Source organism: Bactrocera latifrons, unplaced genomic scaffold (assembly GCF_001853355.1).
Source record: "Bactrocera latifrons isolate USDA-ARS-PBARC rearing strain unplaced genomic scaffold, ASM185335v1 scaffold_174, whole genome shotgun sequence".
NCBI classification, from domain to species: domain Eukaryota; kingdom Metazoa; phylum Arthropoda; class Insecta; order Diptera; family Tephritidae; genus Bactrocera; species Bactrocera latifrons.
In genome coordinates this window covers 85061-95364 of record NW_017535230.1, presented here as the reverse complement: position 1 = coordinate 95364, position 10304 = coordinate 85061, and the positions used below count along the sequence as shown (strand labels likewise).

General features: G+C 35.1%; 1 protein-coding gene across 1 annotated transcript in view; it reads left to right on the top strand.

The window, feature by feature from the left end:
- Nucleotides 1-1225: 1225 nt before the first annotated feature.
- LOC108967060 overlaps nt 1226-10304 on the top strand; it is a 24892-nt gene continuing 15813 nt past the window's right edge. Inside the window, exons 1-3 of the mRNA XM_018930283.1 lie at nt 1226-2169; nt 5002-5456; nt 7477-7561. Coding sequence (XP_018785828.1) covers nt 1546-2169; nt 5002-5456; nt 7477-7561 — 1164 coding nt within the window. The 5' untranslated portion in view covers nt 1226-1545. The remainder of the gene's footprint in view (nt 2170-5001; nt 5457-7476; nt 7562-10304) is intronic.

Here is a 10304-nt window from a genome sequence, read left to right as displayed (position 1 = left end):
CAGGCGTTCTATTTTCTTATTGACGTCACCAATTAAATTGTCCACATTTATTAGACCAACCAGGTCTTCTACGGCAGTGCTTTCCCGTTGTCATTCACACATTTAAGGAATGTGTTCTATGAAGGTACTTTCTGAACTATCCGTTCTGGATAGCAACTGTGTTGTGTAGAACTCGACTTCTCCAAATTTGCGACTTGTACATAAGCTTAAATCTCTCTTATAAGTCTGGGAGGTCGATAAATTTTAAAAGATTTAAACAACCACCAAGTGAAGAACTATTATACTCTGTAGCAACATTCTGCGAGAGTATAAAAAGCAGCCAAGAAAAACCAGTCCACGCATTTTTACTCGCATGTACATATAGTACATATTATAATTGTATTGTATTGGAAAACATTGAAGTTTTATACAAAATTAATATCTCCCTAATTTTTTAACAAAATTTGGTATTGTTTATCTTAAAATATAGTAATATATAATACGCTTGTAGGTATGCAGTACGGCAAGCGCCCATACTAAATGCTTTATTAAATAGCAGGCCAAAAAAAATCGTTAAAATCGAGTCTAAGCACTTGCCTTCTAACAAGTTGGTAAGGGAAAGCTTATCTCAATGTAAGAAATTGAAGATATTCAAACTACATTCATCTTTATTTGCAAAAAAGACATTTGTCAAAACTCGATAACTTAATGTTTTATTTCTAACTCGAATATATAATAAGGAGATCGCTCATTGATTTTTTGCTGTTTTCTTACTGTACTGAAGTTATTTATGCAATAAAAAGAAGTCTAACTTCTATTAATTGAAACAATTAAGTATACTTCTAACTCGATTATCATTTAACACCTTCTTTTATCTATAAGTACAATGTGTATATACATACATACATATGTATATATACATACATATGTATATGATTGCCTGACAAGCATAACTAATCTATTTTTGTTCGTCCCTGTCTATACACATGTGTACGGTATGTGTGCGGTCTCAACTATATTTACATATGACACCCAGCTGTCGACCAACTCTGAGCAACAGAGTAAGTTAGGGGAGCCGGTGTTCTAACCGTTCACTCCACCTGCGCACTTTTACCCAGTGCCATGATTCTCCACAACCCAATTGACCATCGTCATTTACCGAACCCTTGGGCATGTGGTCTGACCGAGGTTCGTTGTCGCGAGACTTTTGTGTTTTGGCCATTTGGTGTCCGATAGCCGTACAGTAAGCCCGCAATTTCAATTGCTATACCAACGGGAAAGGTAACAGCTAAATTGTTAATATACGGCAAGCACGTTGAAGCATTTAATTCGTTACAATGTCGGTGAAATAGAATTCTCTTTAACACAAGCAAAAACTCGTGTATCGATTAAATGTGCCCAACTAAGTGACCTCTGACCTTTATTTGTATGCGTTTAAATTTTCATACAAAGTACAAAGTGAAAATGCGTTGTTTTTGAAGTGTGCAATATGTTTAAAACTTTGTTTAGGAACCGAAGTGATTTTAAAAAATTTAAAAAACAATCGGGTAGTGCTGTCAGAAAATTATGAAATTTGACGGCCAACAAAATGCTACAAGTCCTCAGCACTCTCCTCCAGATTCTTCTATAGCAGAAAAACCTAGCCCTCACCTTGACTCTGGACCCAACAAAGATTCCAGCACCACAACAATTCCAAATCCCAATGAAATCGATATAGCTCCATCAAATTCCATAAGGCCGGATTCAGAGAGCTCCACAGCAAGTTCTCGAAATTTCTCATTCGCCAGCACCTACCGACCGAACTTCAATACTTTCAATAACGGTCTCGACAGTTCACAAAAACTGGATATATATTCTTATAAGCCTATTACTGCGTTCACCGTTCTTAACAGCGAAGAAAAGCCTAACGCAATTGTGCGCCCGATACGTCGTGCCGACAACTCGGAATTGTCGTGGTCTGGTTATAAACATGTTACAAATGGAGAAGGTACTCTATGGCCACAACAGCGGGATTATCACCTAAAGGATAATTTAACCAGCGCCACATCGAAGAAAATGAACAATTTGTCTTCGGTAAGACCAAGCATCGAGAGTAATGAGCAGTTAAGAGCGAAACTAATTCGAAAGCTACATAATTTGCATGAGGCAGCTGGTCAAGAAACATGGACCGGATCTAGACACTCCTCAAATGTACGACATTACATTATTAATTGTGGTTTAAAAGATTCTAATGCTTACTTAAAATGTTTGATACACATAATTGTAAATGTCGTACACTTCTCATTCGTTACTTCTGTAAAGTTTTCACAATACTTAAATTTATATATAATTATGTAGTAGGATAATTCAGAACATACATATGTATGTATGTATTTGTAGTATTTATCTAAATCTATATGCATACGAATGCCTATGAAAATAATCACACTGGCTAACAAAATTGCATTGTTTTTGTCACATGAAAACTCATATCAAATTTTAGGTGTATAGTTAGAGAAACTATTGCTTACTATCGAAAAACTAAATAAACTCAGAGCTCGCAGGAGCTCTAGTTACAGGAAGTGTGCAGAATAGGCGAAGAAAACTATGAATTTGGGGAATAGGTCTACATAGCACTCAATAAGATTTTCCATTTAATTAGTTTTCAAAGCACATACTTTTTCTGGATCAGCAAACTCAGTTGAAATCCATCCAATGCTTCTCTAGAAAAACGTACACTCAGACCTCGTAGTATTATTCGCAAAGTCTCACGCAGATATTTTCGCGTTTGTTTGTCGGCCGAAGATTCTGGGTTTTCTTCATCAACTTTCAGTTCTACCGCCATTTTTTTCGTGTCTGAATAAATGGATCGAAAACGTTCCTCGGCTTTTTGTCTTCGATTTCGGAACGTTGCAAGCAGCGTATCTATAATATTTGCCTTTACCAAATCGATCGATTCTTTCTAAAAAATTTCGCTGAGTGAATGAGTTAGAGATAGAATATCACATGGGCAAAAACTCCCAATCATAAATTTAAATTTGCACACGGCTGCGATGAGTATCGTTGCTTTGATTTTCTTTGTAATGTGAAAGCCCGTCTTAAATAGAAACAAATTTGTTCATGCATAGCCTTAACGAATATAAGTGAACTATACTTTGTACCAAAATGTACAGTTTGTAATAATAAATTTGGTTCTAGGCATCCCAACAACATCAAGTGCGCCAGAAGCAATCCTTGATAGGTTTGGTGTTTCTTGCGTATTCCTTTCATTTTGGTGCATCTAATACAAAAAAAAATTTCTCATTTCAAGACGAATAATATTAAAAACTCTGACTCTGAATCCAATTCAAGATATTGTTCTTACTCAAATATATTTGAAAATATAACATTACGCTAGGTTTAAGTAAGAGCATTACAAATATAAATCCAAAGTTTGCACTAATTTCTTTAACGAACTTTGTTTTTCATGTTCACTTTAAATTGGAAAAAATTTTCCCTAGCTACTGAAGAATGTGTTGCCTACCTTTAGATACAAATTGTTTAAGTATCAGATATCATAGCTGAATGCAGCATCTATTTCAAGTTCACTATCAGGCCTCGTCATTTCAAATTTAGCACTTTCAGTTACCTGTGGCCCTTTTTTTGCACCTACAAATATTAACTATCTTCAGATATTTCATCGCGCTGACTTAGAAGAAATTCCGTGATAGAATACTGATTTCCTAATCGAATCGGAAGGCACAGGCAGTTCGGCAATGCGTGATGTTTGCGCCAGACAAAAATAACAATTACTTACATGATCCTTTGGTTCGATCCAAATTATTGGTGTAGGAAACGACATATTTCTAGGTTCTTGCTTACCCCAACATAATAACAGTCTCACATACGTTACACAAATTTAGGTGGATTTATGTTGACTCCTCTACTGGACATGATGGAAAAGAAATTATTATACTATATTGTTGATGAGGATACACTACAGAGAGCTGCAACGAGTATGATAACATCAGAAACAGTCGTGCCAAAAACACAATCAAATCAATTCAKTTCAGCATAGACAACATTGTTAATAAATTCGACTAGCCGCCAGCGTCAACTTATCTGATGCAACACGAATAATCTGTTCTTCGTCAATCACGATCGAGTAAACGATTTGGCTGGCTTCGGTTCCATTGGTATCATGACAGTTCATAGCGTTGCGAGGATTTGAATTGATGTGAAACTTTGGGTAAACTATAAGTAAATCTACGAGTAAATCTTTGGGTAAATCTATAAGTACAGCAAATAACAACAACTTTCTGCTGGACTGATTTGAATCATGTGTGGCAAAAAATGTATCAGCTTTAATGGAATGGAAATTCCATCGAGCACGTACATACATATATACAAATATTTCTTCTATGTACATATGTACTTGACGGAATTTCCATTTTACATATAACATATGTACTATATATACATACATAAATGTACATACAAACATATGTTATTGAAATAGAACAGAAGTGCCCGACTAAATAAGTGTTTAAGGGATGATATACAAACCGAACGCTGTCGATCATTTCAATCATTGAAGCCTGAGTTTGCATCACTTTGGGTATTTTCTGCTGATGCGAACGTTCATAAGCAAATCAGGTATAAGCTAATCGCTGGTGATTCATAGTTGTTCTCTATCGCTGATTTGGAGACAAACGGTTCGCTTCGTGTACATGAACCGAACTGACAGAATCAGGCAGAGTAACATATCAGTACTTAAGTATAAACAAAAATATATTACTCGTTGCAGTTCTCTGATACACTATAACAACAACAATTTTCACACAGTTCATGTGACAAAAACAATGTTTACCAGTGTTATTTACATTTATGTATGGGAGACATTTAAAAGAAAATGACGCTTTCGTTTTGTAAATATTTCGATTTTGAAAACTTTGAAAAAAAAAACTGTCTTTAAAATGTATATGTATACTATTTGTAGTAACCACAACTTCTCTCATCAACTGTTATCCTTTTGCTCACTACAATTGTTCATCACACTTTTAGGCAAGTCAACACGATAATGTTGTTAAGCGACCCCTCTTCATCACTACAGTACCCACTGGTGTGTTCTTACCACCTCCCAAAGAGCCGCCGTTACCTTGGTTTCTAAAGCCTCACATATATGCATATTCGTCACATCCAGTAGTACTGTCAGGTAGCAATGCCGCAGCAACCGACAACGATAATGACAAAATGCATAATAGCTCTGTAGCGTCGGCAAAGATCTCCGCATGCGATAAAGTAGTCTCGGCGAACCAGTTAAAAAGTATAAGGGCTAACTCTAAAGCGAATACAGTTTCGGGTACCACTCTAAGCCGATCTGCGAATGTAAATGCTTCGGCAACAAATGGCTTTCGGCGTGGTCAGCCATCGCCTCCATCTCGAGATCCTTTGACGGGTAGTGTAAACCTCACCAAACAACAATTTCGTGAACAAATACAACAGCATCGTTCAAAAAGGTAATAAGCTCTACGACTGATGTTTTAGATTATTTAATCACGCCACATATGTAAACCATAATATCCACTATTCAACCGACTGGTAACCGAACAAATTTGGCTTTAGTCATCAATTCATAAATCCCTCCATTTTTAGTGCACTATTTTCGCTTTAAATAATTTTGGTTTTTATCCTACTTACCAGGAAAAAAATTGTTTCTGTTATAAAATTTTTACCCGCATTACCGATATTTTATATGGATAGATTCGAAATAACATAGTTAAGATTACTCACACAAAGCCCATTTGAATAAGGAAATTTATAAAATGTAGTATATGTAGGCTAAGGTTATTCATGGAACAATTTTACCAATTTGGGCCACAAGTAAAAAAGGAAAAGTAATGACCATTTTTGCCATCTGGGTAGGAAAATCTTAATATCATTTGTTCAAAATTTAGTTCGAATATCTTTATTTATGTTTGATTTATCCATTACAAAGTAAAAAAAAAAAATTAAGGCTTCTATCTTTCGCAACGTGATCCTAGTTGAAACGATCCTAGTAGTACCAACAACTCTTAAATATTGATCACCAGACCCTCATAGATCAGCTCAAATATGTTAAGCGGGCTAATATCATTCAGCTTTGCCGAAGGTGTGTCTGTCGATATATTTCTACCTCAGTTTGGCAAAAACTTCGTAATAAAGTTAAAAGTGCATAGATTATTCCACCTTCCCTTGCTCCATACAGCTTTGGCGAATTGAATTCGGAAAGATATTTACCCACGGTGACTGTGAGCCTAGTGGACGAATTTAGTCAGAACACCTAAAGTTGTGAAGAAGTGCAATTTGCTAAATTCAAGGAGTTCAGAGGGCCACTTAGGCTCCAGTTGTTCTGGTTGTTGAACAGTGCTTGCTGAGTTCTCGGGTTGTGTATTGCCGACTCCTTCCCAATCTAATGAAATTTGGGGTATCTTTTTAGCTCTTTTGTAGCTTGATTTGTCTCTTAGTTATACCACTTTATCATTTTTGGGGTAGAGGTGCCTGCGCTTAACAATTCCTATCGGAAATATCAACCCCAACAGAGTGCTAACTTATGGACCAACCCTTATCAAGATCAATTGCACGGACCATGGGAAAGAGAGACATCTGGAATTCAACCCTTCATTCTGATCGTAAATATATATATATATATAACTCTATATGAATAACTCTTTATCTATCTCGATTATAGATGTATTGATGCGAGGACGACCATTCCTCCTTCTGTCACCAACTATAGTCATTTTTTTGGATCGAATTTGTCTCGCTGTGTGCATTGTGAAATTTGTAACAAAATCTATGGCAAGACATATAGTACTATACGTTGAGCATAATGACAACAAGCCACTCACCGCTTTTACCCATTTTAGGCTAATATAATCTGTTAGCTTAATAACTTTTCTATCTTTCAGGTTGGCCGACATAAAATCATCTCTTTATTTCGATAATTTAACGTTTTCTTTAGAGTGCTACATTTTATTGCTTGAAAACTGACATTGTTTTTGATGTAAATAGCAAACAATTAAGCATCCGATTCTCAAATTTTTTATTTCTTTCGCCTACTAGTACGTGCGACAAAAAAGTTAACTAAATAAATTGAAAACATTTTAAGTATGTGAGTAAGTAAAACTAAACTTTCTCTAGCCCTTGTCACTATTCTGATATTGGTTTTGACGGGACAGTGGTGAATACAGATTATGTTAGAATTTTAAGACCAAATGTGATCTTGTCTACTTCCATGATGAATGTTTATAGTCTAATGTGATTTATTTTAAGATATCGAATGGTATTAGATTGAATTACTATTAGATTACACGTACATTTAAACAAAGATCAAAGTAAGGAAGGGTTACAAATGTTTTTTTCTTCTTCTACACTCCGCTTTGCTTCATGTTAACATCTAGAGAATTCGCTTAAAAATTGTGGAGATCAAATTATATTTCAATGTTTTGTGAATATTTTGATTAAATTTTATAAATAATACATTTCATTTCTTTGCAGAGATATTCCTCCACAAACTTACCGCAATGTTATGTACGACCGCCGTGTAATACGTGGATCCGTATTTGGTACGCAGCAACTTTTGGTAAGAATACTTCATATCATTTTACAAATTTAATATTTACCTACATTTCATAGATCTATATTACTTGACCAGTTAAAAATAGTTTGTAAATTACTGAAGTCATTACCTTTCACTTTATAATAGTTAAATAGAGATATCAAGACATCTCTTTGCAAATAGTGCTTTCAAGTCGTAGCACCTTCCATCTCAAATTGGGCGAAAATATGGAATATGAAAACCTCAGTGCCTATGGCTGATATTTTATAGAATATATCTGTTAATCTATAAGATATCTTAATGAAATTAAGAAGACGTATTTTCTTGATAGTAAAATTTCCTAGCCCAAAAATTTATATCATCGTTTCATTCTTTTTCTAGCCAACATCTACCTACTATAAGGATTTTCGATTTCCTTTACATCTATACTATACGCGACTCCGCTCGCGTAGAATTTAGGGCTGGCATCATATCTTTACTGCGTTGTTGTTCAGGATATCATGCACTGAATTCAAATCTTCTAACAATGTAGCCGCAGCGGCTGGCGATGCATCTTCTGATTACATTACATGAAAATTGAATAAGTGCTTATGATTTGAAATATAATATATTTATATAAATTGTTTTGACTTTTAATATAAGAAGACAAAACGATATGAACCTTCAACCGGTTCGAAACTACCTCTACCCAATTTTCACTCAAATCAGTTCAGCCATTTTTTAAGTTTTAAATTGTGCACTAACACGATTTTCTTTTATACATATAACATATAGATTGTATATCCGACTGTGATTTTGTCTTTTGCAGGATTAAAGGAATCCCGCACTGTACTTCGGAATTGCATATATGTCAGTGCATACGTGCCTGATATAAATGTATGTATGCGTTTGTTTATGTATTTGTTTTGTACTGCCTCAGCATTGGCGAAAATAAGCCTGTTCAATATATTTGAACATATTGCCGAGGGAAAAAGTAATTATTCAATATTAGTGGACTGCATGTATTTGTAAAATAGTGATAATTACACAGTTTCATATCTTATCTAAAATGTTGAATATTCTTAAGTATAATAAAACTAAATATTATATTGATGCGTACAGAATGTCCATGGTATCAACGAACATGTTCATTATTGAACATTCTCCCGGGCGACAAAAGTGACTTCTAACCGCAGATTGTAATCGAGGTTTGGTTTTTGGTTCGTCCGTTTGCTTTAACGCAAGCTGCCATGGTATTAGTAACTCCCAAATGGTTGTTACTATATCCGCTTTTCCAACTGAATTTATTTCGGCTATTTCAATAGCTTCATTTACGTCTTCTTTTTCTTTGCAGTAACCGTTGCCAATCTCTCTCTCTCTTGCAGCGTTCTTACTGCTAAGAATGGTGCTGCTGCTGTGCCAGATGTGGTTGTGGTCTTAATGTAATTCTAGCATATCTCATCTTTTAGTTTCGGCTCTTCTTCATTGTTTTCTATATCCCAGATTTCATGAGTCATATCACACGATTATTTTGTAATTGTATCAATAGTATCTGTTATACTGTCAGTTTCCGTTTCATTTATGTGGTTTAGTGAAGAAGTAAAATCTTCCTTCTGTGTTGTTTCTTTTGCTACTTTCAGCAATGTTTGTTGTTGAAATGGCGGTTGTTCTATATCGGCATATCTCCCAAGCGACATGTTTTCAGCATTAATATTAGACTCAAATGTGGAAGCGGTGCTGAAAGTACTTCCTCCACCTTTGTTAGCGAAACTCTGACCGAGAATGAATCCAGTTTTGGTCGTAGACGTTTTATCAAACAAACTTGGATGTGTCTCTCCGAAAGTAGGCTTAACATCAAATTTCTTTGATAGTTGCTGTTTATCCTTTTCATTTCTTATGAAAATTATTTCTTTTTTTAAAATATACACTATGTCAAATACTTGATCTTATAACTCCTCCACTTCATTTTTGTAATCTGTTAAGTACGATATTCCGCATAGTTCTTCATAATCCTTTTGTAACAGCTTCCACATATTCGTAATATGGTTTTCACAAGTACCTAGCACATTTTCATTGGTGCTAAATAAATTCATTTTCCCGTTATCGATGTAATATCGAAGACTGCGAGCTCTATTTTGCATTCTCTGCGCTAGAGATTCAGTCTTTTGGTGTTTTACTTTAGGCATGTCCGCAGTGTTCGACATTTCAACTATTTTTTAAATGAATTGTTCTGGTCGCCTGGTTGACCTTGCTGTGCCCGATTCACAGCCGTTGAATACTTTTTTTAAACAACAGTTTTAAACAGCTAGTTTCGTACTAAAACGGCTTATGTGATCAAATAAATATGCGGGAATATGGCCCCGTCTTACAATTTCTTATTCATTTGCCTATATACATTCATATATAATAGGACTGTTATATATATTGCCTGTATTTTCCAATATAATTTCCAAAATGTATAAAGGTCCTTTTCTTTGGCTGAAACCACAATCCGAATTGGAATTGAACCTTTGTGGCTCGTGGCGGATGTTCGCTTCCTGTTGTTGACGAAAATATTACTGTCAGCTATAACTTTATTTCTGATTGGAAAATATTAGCTCAGCTATATTTGTTATTAAAATATTAGCGTCAGCTATAATTACGAATATGTTTCGTGTTAACTCCTCCGCCGTCAAAAACAAACGTCCCCGTTTGTTCGCTGCATTTGATCTGTAAGAGTTATTGACCCTTCTAGTGTTGGTATTTTAGGTGTTTTGACTTCACTATGATCGTTCAGATTAACATTTAC